This window comes from Crocuta crocuta, unplaced genomic scaffold, assembly GCF_008692635.1.
Source record: "Crocuta crocuta isolate KB4526 unplaced genomic scaffold, BGI_CrCroc_1.0 scaffold217, whole genome shotgun sequence".
NCBI lineage: Eukaryota > Metazoa > Chordata > Mammalia > Carnivora > Hyaenidae > Crocuta > Crocuta crocuta.
In genome coordinates, this window is record NW_027532208.1 from 3,200,340 (window position 1) to 3,217,089 (window position 16,750).

Genomic DNA, 16,750 nt, shown 5'->3' on the forward strand with positions numbered 1-16,750 from the left:
GCGCTGCAGGGTCAAGGGCGGCGGACGCGCCCGTAGGACCTGCAGTCCAGCGCACTGTGGCTGGAGCCCGACTGCGTGCCCAGGAAGCGGATGCGAAGGCTGCGACAAGGAAGGAAAACCGGGACACGGGGAGAGCATGGGAGTCGAGCAGAGCGGGCCACCCCGAAGTTTTACCTCTGCTAACTGACAAGCAGCAAAGGGTCTTCCGTTCCCGTCGGGGCACAGTCAAAAGCGCGGACCGGGGAGCGTACGCTTCCGGCCGGCTATGGAGCTTGGAGCGTTCAGGGGGCCGCGACAGAAGCTCTAGCCCAGCGCCCCACCCACTCACAGGCGCGCTCCTCCCCGGTTCCGCCCCGCCCCCAGCCTCCCTTCAGCCAATGGCAGCCCTCGGCGCCTTTGCCTTCAGCCAGTAGCCGACGTGGCCTCTGGCTCTGACATCGCGGCTTGGGGTCAAGGGTCACGCAAGATGGCTGCGCCCAGGGGGCGTTGAGGCGTGGGGCTGAGGATGGCGCTGGCGGCGCTGGCCGCCGGGGCTCGGCTGGGGCGGCGGCTGAGCGGATCGGGACCGGAGCTGAGGCCGGGCCGAAGGCACTGGACGGCGGCCGGGCGCTCGCGAAGCCGGCGCGAGGCAGACACGCCCGTGTTCCAATATGTGGGCGAGCGCGCGGCCCGTGCGGACCGCATCTTCGTGTGGGGCTTCAGTTTCTCCGGGGCGCTGGGCGTGCCCACTTTCGTGCTGCCCGGCGCCGGGCCGGAGCCTCGCTCAGGTTCGCGGCCGCGACGGAGGATCCAACCTGTGCCCTACCGCCTGGAGCTGGACCAGAAGGTGCGGGCCGCGGCTCCCCGAGGCCTCCGCCGCTGCTCCTCTGCGAGAAGTTGGGAGGCCAGGGGGGGTCCGCCGTCGGGGAGGAGGACCCTCGAGGCAGATGCAGACCCGGGAGGGGAGGGCGTTAGGGCGCTGCTCACATTTATCGAGTGGCTGTAGCGTGCCCGTATTGTGCCCGACTGGCGTCCTTCGCACGTCACCCCCGGAATCGGGGTTGTCACCGCAGTTACAGTTTCATTTCGTTGTGGCTCTACTTTCTGTAATTTCAGCCCCTTTAAATGCATCGAGACTGTTTCGCAGCCTAGCATGCGGTGTTACCCTGGAGACTGTCCCGTGTGTGCTTGGAAGGGATGTGTGTCCAGCTGCTGGCGGAGTTGATGTGAGGTCAAGTTAGTCGATAACTTCTTGGTTAGACTATTAATCGCTCCAGCTGCGATCCACCAACCACTTCAAGCAGCTGCAGTGTTCATCGTTAGCCGCTGATTGCTGTCAATAAATATCCCTGGGGGAGGCTGCACTGAGTGATATCTGGGTCAGGTCACATCAATAGAGCCTTGTGAATGCAGCCTTCCAGTGACTCACCAGACATAGCTGAGAATGCGCTGGGAGTGGAGCTCTGAAGTGGCTCCAGTCCCTTTCTGTCCCCTCCAGTGGCTGCCAGACTGCTGGTCTGCGCTGTGATTGCGGGCTGTGGGTGTTCAGAGCTGAGCCGAGGTGGATGGGAACAGGTCAAGTTGAAATGCTGCAAAGCTTGCCGTTCTTACTGAATCTCAGCTGCTTTTCTCGAGTAAACCTTCCCTAGATCGCTCTGAGTCTTTGGGTAGTTTTCAGAGTTCTGAAAAAAAATTGATTCTGACGTTGCCAGTGTTCTGTCCCCGCCACTGTCACAGATGTCGCTCGTCTATGTCCTTTTAATGTAATTACGAGATGGTTGGATCACATCTGCCATCTTGCTTTTTGTTTCTGTCTTTGTTTGTTTGTTTCTCTAGTCGTCCTTTGCTGCCTTCTGTGTTAAGTATTTTTATAGTGTACCTCTTAATTTCCTTTGTTGGGTGTTTTGCTGTATATTTGAGGAGGTTTTTTTCTTGAGATGACACTACGTATCCTAATTTATCATAGTCTACTTTAGGTTAATAGTGACCTAATTGTGAACAAACTCTAGCAACTTTGTTCCAATAGAGCTGCATTCCCTCCTCTCTCCTTTGTGTGGTTATTATGATACTACAGTTTTACAATTACTAAATACAGTTTTACAATTACTATTTTCTGCAGTCGTCTTTTAAGCCATTTAAGAGACAAAAAGGGAAGAATGTATCCATGCAGTGTTTTATAGTTACCGTTATAATTCCGTTAACTGGTGCTCTTCATTTCCTGTGGTTTTTAGTTACCATTTGCTGTTCATTCCTTTGTGCCTGAAGGACTCCTCCTTTGTTAAGGGAGGTCTACTGAATTCGCTCAGTCTTTGGGCATGTCTTTATTTCTTTCCTCCCCCTCCTCCTCCCCCTCCCTTTTCTTACGTCATTCTGGTTTCTGGAATCCCTTGTTTCTGATAAGAACTTAGCTGTTAATCTTATTGTTGTTAATCTTGCTGTTGTAAGGACTTGTTCTTTTTTTTAAAAAATTTTTAATGTTTTATTTTTGAGAGAGAGATTGACAGCATGAGCAGGGGAGGGCCAGAGAGAGGGAGATATAGAATCCTAAGACAGACTCCAGGCTCTGAGTTGTCAGCACAGAGCCCAACGCAGGGCTCAAACCCACAAACCACGAGATCATGACCTGAGCCGAAGTTGGACGCTTATCTGACTGAGCCACCCAGGCGCCCCTGGACTTCCTTGTTCTTGAGAAGTCATTTTCTTCCGACACTTTCAGGATTTTTCTCTTTGTCAGCAGTTTAACTGATTTATTGAGTAGCTTTGATATGTAGATTTATGTTTTTCATAAAATTTGTAAGTTTTCTGCCATTATTGTTTTTAGTAACCCTCCTCCCCCTTCTCTCTTGCCCTCCTGGGACTCATTACATTACACTTGATGCTGTGTCATAGGTCTCCGAGTGACTNCAGAATGAATAATTTCACTTGATATTTCTTCAACTGAACTGCTTGGCCAGTTAGTGAATTCTTTCTTTGGGTTACTGTATTTTACCATTCTAGAAATTCCATTTAACTTTTTAAAGTAGACTCTGTGCCCAACGTGGGGCTTGAACTCATGACTGCGATCAAGAGTCGGATGTTCTACCGATTGAATAAGCCACGCATTCCACCCCCCACCTCATTCCACCCCCCACCTCATTTAACTTGTTAATGTTTTTATTTTATAATCAGATTCCATAGCTGTGAAGTCATTGTCATCATGTTTTCCTTTAGTTCTTTAAACATGGTTTTAAAATATTCTTTGAACAATGGTTTATTGAAGTCTTTGATAAATCCAGCGTGTGTCCTCTTAGCATTGGTTTCTGTCAGCTGCTTTTGTCCTTTGGTATAGAGGTCACCCTTTCGTGTTTCTCTGCAGGTCTTTTTGGTTAAAAACTGGACTTCTGGGGCACCTGGGTGGTTCAGTCGGTTAAGCAACTGACTTCGGTCCTGGTCATGATCTCACTGCTTGTGAGTTCGAGCCCCAGTCGGGCTCTGTGCTGACAGCTCAGAGCCTGGAGCCTGCTTCCAATTCTGTCTCCATCTCTCTCTGCTCCTCCCCTGCTCACTCTCTGTCTCTCTCAAATATAAAATAAAACATTAAAAAAAAAGTCTCTGAACCTCTGGGTGATATTTTTATAACTTTGGATTCTGATATTTTTCCCTTGAGGTTTTTTTTTTTTTTGGTAACTTTTATGTACTTTATCTGTAGAATCAATCTCCCCTGCCGTGCATGGCCACTGATATCTCTGTTCAGGTTTTTTATTGGTCTCCCTCCTCCTCTTTTGAGCCTGGCTTCTTGAGTATTACCCCTACCTGCGTACCTTTGTGGTCAGCTGATGATTTTGGGCAGAGGTTGTGCTCAAGTACTTTGGGCTTCTTGGGTTTCTACCTTTTTCTACCTTTGATTCTGTGTATAGGTTTGGAGGCCACGTTCAACGATGAGGCTGTTCTCTTGTCTGCCTCAGCTCGCCGTGGCCCTGGGTGCCCAGGTCTGCCGTGCTCACTGGAGGAGTTTCCCAGTCAGCCATGGATGTGCGCAGAGCCTTCTGCGGTTACTTCATTTCCAGCATCGTTCCATTATGCTTCTGGCTGGTCTTGCCCCGGTCAGGGTTGCAGCCTCCGACCAGCTGAGTTGTGGGTTTTCCTTGTTTGTGTCCTGCTCAGTTCACTATTGGGCATGAGTTTTCCTCTTCTGCCCAAAAGTAAGTCTCTCCTTCCTGGCCACAGAGTTGATGGCTTTCATAATCACCCTTGCCCTCTTCATTTTTTAAAAAATGTTTTATTTATTTCTGAGAGAGAGGCAGTGTGAGCAGGGGAGGGTGAGAGAGAGAGGGAGACACAGAATCTGAAGCAGGCTCCAGGCTCTGAGCTAGCTGTCAGCACAGAGCCCGACGTGGGGCTTGAACCCCTGAACCGTGAGATCATGACCTGAGCACAAGTCGGACGCTTCACTGACTGAGCCACCCAGGTGTCCCCACTCGTACCCTTTTAAGCTTCTGTGCTGACTGAGCTGGGATAGATAGAGCAGCCTGAGATGGGAAAGTCCGCAGACTCCCGCTCTTGCTACCTGAAGTTGTAGCAGTGTTTCACAAATAAACATTTCTTCTCTTTTTTTAGTCTTTATTTATTTATTTTGAGAGAGAGCGTGCGCACGCAAGCAGGGGAAGGGCAGAGGGAGAGGGAGGGAGATTCCCAAGCAGGCTCTGTGCTGTCAGCTTAGAGCCTGTTGCAGGGCTCAAACTCACAAACTGTAAGGTCATGACCTGAGCTGAAATCAAGGGTTGGATGCTTAACCGCTTCACAAATAAACATTTCTTAGTCTATTTGTCTTTGATTTCTCGATCCCTGAAATGTTTGAGGTTTTGGTTTTTTTCCCCTTTGTTTTATTTTGCTGTTTTACAATTTTGTNTATTGTAGCTGGAAGTCCCCTGACAGCGTGTTACCTCAGAAATTCTGTACTGCCGTCTGTGTGTCCGGTGTCATTCAAAGCCCTTTCACCTGTCAGTAGACTTAATAATACAGTAGGTACTTAGGAAATGTTTGTTGAGTGTTGAATAAACAGATTATCACAAGTAAAGAGAATAAGTGTAGTGTGCCGGGTATTACCTTAGGACTTATTCCTTTCCTTCATCTCCTGCTTCTTGCTGGGTCATTTCTGTGGAGTTGGAGTCAGTACAGAAGTGGAGGGGCTCCAGGATGCCAGAGAACTGAGGTTTTTTGAACACAGGTGCATGCGCGTAAGTTCCATGTGAAAATTACGATTGAAAATATCACAAGGTGATAGGAGGGAAGAATCACTTTTGGATGACAATGAAACAAGGCATCAACAAATCACACAAGAAGTATTTTGGGGGTGCCTCGCTGGCTCGGTCGGAGGAGCATGCGACTCTTGACCGCAGGGTTGTGAGTTTGAGCCTCATGTTGGGTATAGAGATGACTTAGAAATTTAAAAAAAGTAATAAATTCACTGTAGCTGTGATACTAATTCTTCTTTAGGCAGTGGTTTGAGAAGGTAGCAGTGCCCCATAGGGGTTAAGAGCATGCTCAGTGGAAGCAGTAGACTCTAGTTAATTTCCACGAACTGCAGTTTTCCCATCTACAGAGTACTACTCTTACCACTAACAGTAATAATTACCAGTACATTATAGAGCTCTAGGTGAAGTCACATACCATTTGTTGTAAGGCTTCATCTTTATTAACTCCTTTAGTCTTTACAATAACCCAGTAAGAGAGACACTATTCCTATTTCTGTTTGACAGAGAGGTAATCCATCTCAGGTCACTGGTAAGGTAAGGGGTAGACCCAAGGTTCAAACAAAGGCAGTTTTCAGTTTACTACTATGTAAGACCATATCGTGGTGAATGGGGTGGATGATAGTAACTCGTTCATAGGGTGTTTATGAAGATTAAGTGAGATAATACATATCGACACAATAAATGTTCGACAAATGTTAGTCGCTGTATCGGGGTACCTGGCTGGCTCATTTGGAAGAGTGTGGGGACCCTTGATTTCAGGGGTTGTAGCTCAGGCCCCACGTTGGGTATAGAGATTAATTAAAAATAAAATCTTAAAGAAAAAATAAATGCTACTCGCTACGTTCATAGTGTGTGTTCTTTGGATGAATAACCTGTCATGTATTGCTGAGAAAACTCGATTGTCACCAATCAGTCCATGTTTTATGGGAACTCTTTTTCAGATTTCATCTGCTGCCTGTGGCTACGGATTCACATTGCTGTCCTCTAAAACCAAGGACGTTACGAAAGTCTGGGGCATGGGGCTCAACAAAGACTCCCAGCTTGGATTTCACAGGAGCCGCAAAGATACCAGTGAGTGTTCTCACCTTGGCTTCCCTGTGCTGTGACTCATCTGAGAAAGCTCATTCCCTTCTGTTTTCAAGAAAATGATTACGTAAGCCAGGCTGGAACCACAGAGTAGATAGAGTCTTAAACGGATGTTATTCGAAACTCTGGACTAGGTTGTCAGCCTCGTTGGAAAGCACGCCGAACCTGTAGGCAAAAGAGCTTTTGCTGATAAGTAAGGGTGTTTCTCTTTTTGTGCCTAATTTGTAAATTATACTTTTTTGTGGACATACATGTGCAGGAAAAAACTAGCATATGTAGGGTTTGGTTCTGTCTGTGGTTTCAGGCACCCGCTGGGGGTCTGGGAACGTATCCCACACGGGGGTGGGGTGGGGGCTGGGGACTGTATGGACAGTACCTCTACCACCTGGATAGACCTTTTCATTGTTTCCTCTTTCTCTTATTCACATGCAGATGTCCTGCACAGTTCTGATCACTGTGTGTTTTCTGCCTTTTTCCACTCAGTTTTATATCAAGAGTGTTTTTATAAGTCAGGCCTGAAGTCTCAGCTGTGAGCTGCCATGTGACATTTGTTGTGCCTGTCACTGGGAGCACCTGCACGCCCGCACAGAAGTGGGCAGAGCCCTGTGAGGCAGGCTGTGTGCTGTCGCCAGCATCAGGGTTCAGCTCAAACCTGACTTGTTTTTTTAAAATTTTTTAATGTTTTATTTATTTCTGAGAGAGAGAGAGAGGCAGCGTGAGCAGGGGAGGGTCAGAGAGAGAGGGAGACAGAATTCAAAGCAGGCTCCAGGCTCTGAGCTGTCAGCACAGAGCCCGACGCAGAGCTCGAACCCATGAACCGTGAGATTATGACCTGAGCCGAAGTCGGACGCTTCACCGACTGAGCCACCCAGGTGCCCCAAACCTGACTTGTTTTGAAGCAAATCCCAACATCATTAATTTCGTTAGCAAACATTCCAGTACATACCTAAAAAATAAATCAATAGAGACGCTTAAAAAAAAGTAAGTGCATAAAAGTAACAACATAATCGCTTTCTGGTATCAAATATCCATTCAGCATTCAAGTGGTCAGTTGTCTCATAAATGTGAGTTGTCAAAAATGTCAGTTTTATTTTATTTTATTTATTTTATTTTATTTTACTTTACTTTACTTTACTTTATTTTATTTTTATTTTATTTTATTTTATTTTATTTTATTTTATTTTATTTTATTTTATTTTATTTTATTTTATTTTATTTTATTTTATATGTTTATTCTTGAGAAAGAGAAACAGAGCGTGAGCAGGGGAGGGTCAGAGAGAGCGAGACATAGAATCTGAAGCAGGCTCCAGGCTCTGAGCCAGCTGTTAGCACAGAGCCCGACATGGGGCTCGAGCCCACGAACCACAAGATCATGACCCAAGCCGAAGTCAGAAGCTTAACTGACTAAGCCACCCGGGCGCCTCTATTTTATTTTTTAAAAATTTGTTTGGGTCAGTATCCAGATAAGGTCCCGGCATTGCAATCAATTGATAAGACCAATGTACATACGTATGTATGTATGTATTTAAGTAGACGCTACACTGGCGAGGGGCTCAAATTCACCAGACACCAAGAGTCTCATACTGTGGTGACTCAGCCAGCCAGGCTCCAGTTGATAACACTTTTAAAAGTCTTTTTAAGTCTATCTTAATCTTTTTTCCTTGAAGCTTATTTACTGAAGAAATTACTTTGGCAACTAACTCATCCAACCGTATTTGTGAAACAAAGAAATGAGGGGCGCTCGGCTAGCTCAGGCGGTGGTGGAGCACATGACTCTTCATCTCGGGTGCTGGACTTGAGCCCCACGTTGAGTGTAGAGACTATGTAAAAGTAATATCTTTAAAAAATAACAAAAAGGAAAGACATCACATTGGTTATCCTATAGAATTCTTCAGTCCAGAGTTTGCTCAATGCATCCCTGCGGTGCTGTTTAACATGGTCCTCTGTCCTCTGTATTCTCTGTCAATTGACAGCTGCATTTAGAGCCAGACCCACCCACTCACCCACCCTTCCTTCCTTCCTTCCTTCCTTTTTCCTTCCTCCCTCCCTCCCTCCCTTGCCCCCCCCCCATCTTTTTTAGAGCCAGATTCCCTTTAAATGTTATGTATTTACTGCTTCCCAGGCCCTTAGTGGGTCTATGCAGATAGTAATGGGGGATTCCAGTCACTCTTCAGTATTTGGAAGCACCGCATCTTTTCTGCTAACAAGGCTGTGAATGCTGACAACATTGCCCAGTTTCTTTGATTTTGCCTGGAATGACATCATCTCATAGCCATAAAGCAGTTACTCCATGCTGATTGAGAGCTGTCTCTGAAAATTCCATCAGTCGCTGATGAAGACAAATGACCAAGTGTATTACTGTAACCGTAATCATGCCATTTTTGGGGTAGAGTCTTTTGAGACATGGGGTCCATAGGAGAAAACACCGGAGCTGTTAGTGACAAGGAGGTTGGGAACTGGTACCTTGCAGATCGTAACCTCAGCCAACACTACAGGTGTGAAAAGCTCTTTGTTTAAAACCTATAAGGGGAGTTCCCCACATACACCATTCTGGCTTCTCCAGCAGGATTGTAAAAAACATTGCGGTTCTTCTGTAAAGTGACTTCTAGAAAACTTTCTCTCTTATTTGCTTATTTCAAAATAAAGTTTTCCTAATTAATTAAGTGAGCTCTGTACGCAACATGGGGCTTGAACCCACAACTCTGAGATCAAGAGTCACATGCTCTACTGATTGAACCAACAGGTGCCCCTAAAAAAAATTTTTTTTTTTGACTAGAGACCATATTTGTGCACCTTTAGAATCCTGTCAGCTCAGTAGAATAGACGGTGAAAGGCTGCTTTCTGCCCGGTCCTCCCACCCCACAGTGTTTCTCCCTGAAGACAACCTGTGTCAACAGCTTCCACTTTCTCCTTCTAGAGGGATTTAACGTTCGGGCGTGAGCAGGTGCCTCTTTCTGCCTCCTTTCGCCATAAGCGGTACCGTCCAGGATGCGCTGCTGTTTTCCTGCCTGAGAAATGGTCGTGGGTTTATCAGGAAGGAAAATGTTTTTCTTCCCTTGGGCGCAGAAGTCGCGAACTGACCCAGGAAGGCTAATCAGACTATGGTTTTCAGTCCCCCGCTGTGTCACGGATGGTGTGNAGAAACGCTGTGACTCTCTGTCGGCGTGACACGCCATGACACCGGTGGTCCCCGTCTCAGCCAGGGGCTACGAGTACGTGCTGGAGCCCTCGCCGGTGCCGCTGCCCCTGGACAGACCCCAGGAGACGCGGGTGCTGCAGGTGTCCTGCGGCCGCGCCCACTCTCTCATCCTGACAGACTGTGAAGGAGGTGAGCTGGCTGGTCCGGGTTCCTGGATGGGCGGGGCGGGGGGAGCCGCGCTCTTGCCCTTGGGTCCCTGGTGCTTCGTTTGCTTGCACCGCACCTGATCAGTGAGGCTGCTGGCATTTCCCAAGCGAGTCCAGAGGGTGACTCGAGAGCCCCACCAAGGGCGGCTCCTGCTGGCCCCCTTATGTTCTCTGCCCCCCACGATTCTTAGAAAACCCCAGGGATTTGTCACCGTCACAGCGCACACCTCAGCATGGCCTCCTCCTCGCTTTGCTGCAAGGTTGCCACACCGGGCCGTGTGGGAAGACAGCTCTTTCTGTTGTATTGGAAGAAGCCCTCATGCTTCTTTCACTTGGGGGACTTCCGGAATCCAGATAACGCCAACTTTCTCCAGAAGAGCGATTGTTTCTTTGGGAAGGCCAGCTGGGCTCAATTTTTCCAGTTCATTTTCTGGCTAAGCATGCTTTGTGGGAAGAGGCAAAAGTGGCACTCAGGAGCCGTCTCCAGAGTGGCTTTGACACAGAGGGCAACCTGGCACGGGTCCAGGGAGCGGGGGGTGCTGGGGCCTCCCAGGACGTGCTCACCCCGACACGGGCAGTTCCCGAGAGGCGGGAGGAGGGCCTGGAGGGACAGGCAGAAGGAGCAGTCGCAGGGGCCTGGGCTGTTGCTGCGGGGCTGGACCGCGGGCGTGCCTGCTGGGCTGGGGAGGTCAGAGGAGGAAATCGAGAGCTGTTAGGATGAGCGGTGGGACTGGGACCCCCTCCGAGTCCACCCTGCAGTCCTGACATGCCGGGGTCCCGCGAGCCTGTAGAATGGTGGTCATTGGTGGTGGTCTTGTTCAGTCTTCAGCATGGGAAACAATTCGTACGGGCAATGTGGAAGACACGTGGTCGAAAATGAAATTTACAGGTGAGTTCCCCAAAGGACTACCCCCTTCCCTAGACTGCGTTAAGCAGTTAACATTTCTCACGTGGTTACTAAGTGAAAACCCACAGAGCAAGAAACTGCAGGCTTCCTGATGCTTGAGAAGGGCGGTGAGAAGTCACTAGAAAGCTGTGGAGGCTGTCATTCCGTTGCAGGTTGAGCTCCGTACATGAGCTTGGAGGAAGGGAGGGCGGATGAGCATTGATTGTGGTGCATAGAACTTATTTCCAGTTAGTTTTTGTTTTTTTAATTTTAGTTTTGTTTTTTTACTTATTTATTTTGAGAGAAAGAGAGAGTGAGAGAGAGAACAAGTGGGGGAGAGGGGGAGAGGAACAGAGACAGTCCCGAGAAGCCTCTATACTCAGCACAGAGCCTGACGTCGGGCTCAGACTCACAGACTGAGACATCATGACCTCAGCTGAAATCAAGAGTTGGACGCTCAACTGACTGAGCCTCCCAGGTGCCCCTCCAATTAGTTTTATATTTTTATCAAATTAATTGACTTAAATTTCTCTTTGTTCCATTATTATATATATATATATATAGATAAAGAATCCGAAGTGGGCTGCACACTGACAGCGGCAAGTCCGATGTGGGTCTTGAACCCATGGACTGTGAGATCATGACTTGAGCTGAAGTTGAATGCTCAACCAACCGAGCCACCCAAGCACCTCCTCTCTGTTCTATCTTTATTTATTTTAGTCTTTTTTTCCCAAGATTTTATATATTTATCACACAAATTTTTAAAGATTTTATTTTTAAGTAATCTGTCTACACAGTATGGGGCTCGAACTCACAACCCTGAGATCAAGAGTTGCATGCTCTTCTGACTGAGTCAGCCAGGCATCCCTTGTTTATTTTAGTCTTTATTATTTTTTTAATGTTTTGTTTATTTCTGAGAGAGAGGTAGAAACAGCATGAGCAGGGGAGGGTCAGAGAGAGATGGAGACACAGAATCTGAAGACAGGCTCCAGGCTCTGAGCTAGCTGTCAGTACAGAGCCAGATGTGGGGCTCGAACCCACAAACCGTGAGATCATGACCTGAGCTGAAGTTGGACACTTAACTGACTGAGCCACCCAGACGCCCCTATTTTAGTCTTTAAAAAAATTTCCCTCTCCATCCTCACATAATGTTGTTGGGTCTAAACACCAGTGTCCCCTCTGACATCATTTAAAAGTCGCCAAAGGTGGGGCGGGGGTTGGGGGGGGTGCACCTGTCTGGCTCAGTCAGTAGAGTGTGTGACTCTTGATCTCAGGGTCGTGAGTTCTAGCCCCACGTTGGGTGTGGAGCCTACTTAAAAAAAGAAAATCACCAGAGGTTTGTTGTTTTGTTTTACTTTCGTGCTTAGGGTTACCCCTGCCTTATATTTGACCTTGAGAGTTTCCCTGATAGTTACTGTGTGCCTGTGGGGGGCTGCCACTAGGGGGCGTAGAGGGGGCAGAACCACACAGCACTTCCCGTGACTGCATCTCGTTTCTCCCCAACTGCTCCCCGCTGCAGCGAAAGTCACAAAGTCACTAGACTGCAGGACTTCGAGGGACAGGTGGTCCAGGTAAGAGACGCGTGCTGAGAGCCACTCGTCTGGCCCCTGGGGGTGCCTTTGCAGGGGTGAAAGCTGGGTGGGGTGACGGCAGACTGCTTAGGGCAGTTTTTTGAGTTAGTGAGTGATTTTAGTAAAAAGTATTGCCTGCCTCTTGTAGGTGAGGAGAGTGTTATTTACATGAGGTTAAGGGGTACAGAGTGTAATATGGGTTGGGGGATGACACTCAAGGGGGCAGAGAAGGTGAGGCTGGCCGTGTCACAGTGCCTCCCAGCGCTGTGCATGTGTCCTGGGCTGGCTGCATCTGGCTCGTGCCTGGCATATGGTGGGTGTTTATAATAAATCTTTCAGTAATAAATAAATCCTTCCATGTACGCATGCGTACAGGAAGGGCTCTGAGCACAGAACTGTTAAGTCTCCCAGGAGGGGAAAGGAAGGGAGGGCAGGTGTATCAGATAGACGGGGGCTGGGCTGGGCGGTAGGGAAGGTTTTGTGGCAGGAGGAGGGCGCAGCCTAGGGCTTGGAAGGGTAGTGGTGACTCAGTGGCAAAGATCGGATGCCAGCAGGGAGGCAGAGGAGCAGAATGGGGAAAAGAAAGGCTTGTGGAGGAGGCGGAGGTTCCTGAGGGATGGTGTGGAGGAGAGGGGCTCCTGGGGACGTCTGGCACCGGCTGTGGCAGGAGCAGTTTAGGGGAATGGGGGAGAGATGCCGGGCTGCGGTGGACTGAGCACGACTGAGATGTGCAGGCCGAGCGGGGCAGCCTCCCTGGACCTGGTCGTGCCGCTGTGCGGGCGCCGCAGGGCGTGTGGCGAGCTCTGGCTCCATCCCCCGGGGCGCCGGGCTCCCGTGGCTTGGCTTCCCATCACCACCTCCCTGTCTGTCCAACAGGTTGTCTGTGGCCAGGACCATAGCCTGTTCCTAACGGATAAAGGAGAGGTGTACTCTTGCGGCTGGGGTGCCGACGGGCAAACAGGTAGTGGACCTACCCCCAGGGTCAGGGTGCACCAGGGGCCGTGGGCTGTGGGGCTCTTGTGGGCCAGACCCCACCTTCCTTAGACTCTTCTCTCTCTTTCCCCTCGTCCCCGGCTCCCAGGTGAACAACCCATAAAGGGTTGGGTCCAGGGTTACAGGAGGCTCCTCAACAAACGGATTCACAAATGCCATCTAAAGGGAGCTGGGTCGGTGCACCTGGGTGGCTCAGTCGGTAAAACGTCCAACTTTGGCTCAGGTCATGATCTCATGTATCGTGGGTTCGAGCCCTGTGTTGGGCTCTGTGCTGACAGCTCAGAGCCAGGAGCCTGTTTCAGATTCTGTGTCTCCCTCTCTCTCTGACCCTCCCCTGCTCACACTGTCTCTCTCTCTCAGAAATAAATAAAAAATTAAAAAAAAATAAAGGGAGCTGGGTCTGAACTGTTTGGATAATGTGATTAAGGGCGGGGGAATGAGGGACAAGCTGTATTAACCTTGCTTATCTAATCCTTCTGTCATTTTGGTATTTGTCTGAAGGGAGGGCCTTCACATTTAAGATTTATTTATTTTCTTGTGGGTTCTGTTTTGTTTTTCACACTTGAAGATTTAAATGCTGTGTAAATCCTCCTCCGTCATCCTACCACTGCGTCAAATCCCCTCTGTTCACCGTTCCGTGTTTTCTTCCGGTCGTTGTTCACGCGTGCACACCTCTTATATTGTAATCATAGCACAGGTGTGATTTTGTGTGCTCGTCTTATTTAAATTTTGTTGGTACAGTTTTCACAGCTGTGCTGTTTAATATTTGTATGATACGGCATCAGGCTAGTTTACGGTAAGGTGAATTCATCATCACTCACCAAATAACTACTTAATCATTACCCTGTTGTCAGGAGACCGGCTTTTTGGCTGTGGCTGGGGGAATGAAACACAGTACGGGTCATTGAAGATATTACGACATTTATCATGTATACATAAACTTTTTCTTGTTTAGAAACTTTTTTAATTAAAACAATTTTTTTTTTGAGAGCACGAATAGGGGAAGGGGGCAGGGGGAAGAGGAAGAGAGAGAGAGAGAGAGAGAGATGATCTTAAGTAGATGATCCAGTCTCAGCACAGAGCCTGACACTGGGCTCCATCCCATGATCTTGGGATCATGACCGGAGCCACAGTCAAGAGTCAGAGGATTAACCAATGGAGCCCCCCAGGTGCCCCTTAATTTTGTTTTTTGGATCGTTCACTGTTAGTGTGTAGAAAGGTGGTTGATGTTTGTGTGTTGATTTTGTATTCTGCTCCTTTGCTGAACGCAGTCCGTTTTCATAGCTGTATGACATCGCAGCATGGAATAGACCTCCGTTTATTCAGGTCCGTGTTGATGGGTATTCGGGTGGGTTAAGTGTTTTGTCGCCTGTCAAGCAGTACTTCCGTGGCCATGTGAAGGTCTCTTGGGTCTCATGTTCGACAGCTCTGCTTGCTCTCGTGAAGATGCTGTGAGTGGCCGTGGGTTATAGTTGCTTTCAAATGGCTGTTTTCCAAAATAGTTGTAACCAGTCGCCCCCGGCCACAGGGTGGTGCCTGCCTGGCCAGCGCCGGGGATTGTCTGCGTCGAAGCGTTCCTCTGTCTCATGGGTGCGACGTGGTCTCTTGTTGCGGTTTGAATTTGCTTTTTCCTAAAAACTGCTGGAGAGGTACTGCCTTTTTATACGTTTATAAGCCAGTCGGATTTTCTCCTCTCTGAAATGTATGTGCTGTTCTTTGCTTATTTGTTGACTCTTGTGTCTTTTGCTTATTGAACATTAGGAATTCTTTATCCTGATCCATATTCTTTGTGTTGCGTGTGTTTTCTCCCACATGGTGCCTTGCTTTTTTGTCCATCCGTTTGGATTTTGAATTTTAACCGTCTTTTTTCTAATTGCTTATTGCTTTCTTTTCAGATTCACCTGGCCGTTTTCGATAGCTTCATATTCCTGCTTTTGCTTGCTTGAACACTGCACACAGTGTTATTTTTATTTTGTGTATCATGATCGCAGGGTCTAAAACCAGAGGCCGTCAGTTGGTTCAGTTTACTCTCTGACTCATAGAGGCATCCTGCCTTATGTGTTTAGTAAGTTTTGACTGGGGGCTCATATTTCACCGAATTGAATTTGCAGAAATTCTCAGGGCCTAAATTGGAGCTGCCTCCCTCTGGAGAGGATTCGGATTTGCTTTTGTCTGTTGCGAAGGGGTGCTGTCAGTCTGACGCTACTCTGGGTCCCTTTGTGGAAGCTTGGTTTATTTTCATTTAAAAAAAATGTTTATTTTTGAGTGAGAGAGAGAGAGGAGCGGGGGACAAGTCAGGGAGGAACGGCAGAGAGAGGGGGAGACACAGAATCCGAAGCAGGCTCCAGGCTCTGAGCGTCAGCACAGACAGAGCTGGACACAGGGCTTGAACCCACAAACCACGGGATCATGACCTGAGCTGAAGTTGGATGCTCAACCGACTGAGCCCCCCAGGTGCCCCACCGTAGCGGTATCCTATCTTGCAAAGGTTTCTCGCTTGACTCAGACTCAGTCTCGAGGGTTTTAAAAATGAACAATTACTGTTACGTGTTTATCCTGCTCTGAGTGAGCGTGAAGGACACTGCAGAGAGCGTGCATGGGAACAGATATGCGTTTCCCAGCTGACGTTTGTAAAGCGTTCAAAACTGTGCGTGGCGCGTAGTAAGTCTATGAAAGGGTTTGTTCCCAGAGTCGATAACCGAGAGTGACGCTTTCCCCCCGTGTTAGGTCTGGGTCACTACAATATCACCAGCGTGCCCACCAAGCTGGGTGGAGACCTGGCTGGGGTGCACATCGTCCAGGTCGCCACCTACGGCGACTGCTGCCTGGCCGTGTCTGCTGAGGGCGGCCTCTTCGGTTGGGGGAATTCCGAGTACCTGCAGCTGGCCTCTGTCACCGACTCCACACAGGTATGCGGTTACGGCTGGGTGGGGAGGCTTGGAGCGGACCAAGTGTTGAGGGCGCTTATAAGAGGCTCTTCAGGAAAGCGCGGCACAGGAAGTGCCCTGAAGGCCTGGCCACCTGTAGGACTGCCTCTTCTTGGCCATCTCCTTGGAGTCTGGAAAGAGAGCTCGGGTTCAAAGCTGTCGTTATTGACCCTTCAACGCGACGGTCCTGGTCCAGAGCAGGCTGTTGGGTTGTCCTCAGTCCTCAGTCCAAGAGGGGTACAAGGCTGGTTATTTCATTCCCATGGGCTTGCCCTGTGCTTTTTACTGCAGTGAAATGTGTGCCCAGAAAGGACGCAGATCCCGAGTGCGCACCTGGATGGGGATGCCTATACCCCCAATACCCGCCGCCCCAAGCCGTGGGACACCCAGAGTACCTCAGAAACCACGGCCTGTGGCCTCTCTGGTCACCGCTCCTTCCTCCTCACTGGAGGGAGCCACCATCAATCAGTACCGTACAGCAGGATTTTAAACGTTAAGGGAAATTGCAGATAAAAACCAAGAGTAGAGCTCGTAATTAATCTCTGTATCCCTCACCCGCGTTCAACTAATGGCCCATTAAAAACAGAGACACAATTCACCATTTTCAAGGGTAGAATTTTGTGAGTTTCAGCGGAGTCACTGGTTGTATGTACAGTGCTCTCATTCCAGAAGTTTCTTTCCCTGTCACGCTCCCCCCCCAAAACCCCATGCCCCTACTGGCTGGTTTTT

The 16,750-nt window shown here is 48.7% G+C and overlaps 1 protein-coding gene across 3 annotated transcripts in view; it reads left to right on the top strand.

Annotated features, from left to right (window-relative positions):
* The first annotated feature begins 462 nt into the window (after positions 1-462).
* The window catches only part of RCC1L (RCC1 like), a 28,733-nt gene continuing 12,445 nt past the window's right edge, over positions 463-16,750 (top strand). For 2 of the 3 annotated variants that reach the window (XM_077777919.1, XM_077777916.1), the window contains exons 1-7: positions 463-826; positions 6,155-6,284; positions 9,499-9,627; positions 10,467-10,533; positions 12,050-12,101; positions 12,978-13,062; positions 15,822-16,003. In XM_077777919.1, coding sequence (XP_077634045.1) covers positions 506-826; positions 6,155-6,284; positions 9,499-9,627; positions 10,467-10,533; positions 12,050-12,101; positions 12,978-13,062; positions 15,822-16,003 — 966 coding nt within the window. In that variant the 5' untranslated portion in view covers positions 463-505. Of the gene's footprint in view, positions 827-5,124; positions 5,196-6,154; positions 6,285-9,498; positions 9,628-10,466; positions 10,534-12,049; positions 12,102-12,977; positions 13,063-15,821; positions 16,004-16,750 lie in introns of those variants that run through there. The other variant, XM_077777917.1, reaches the window with a different exon arrangement.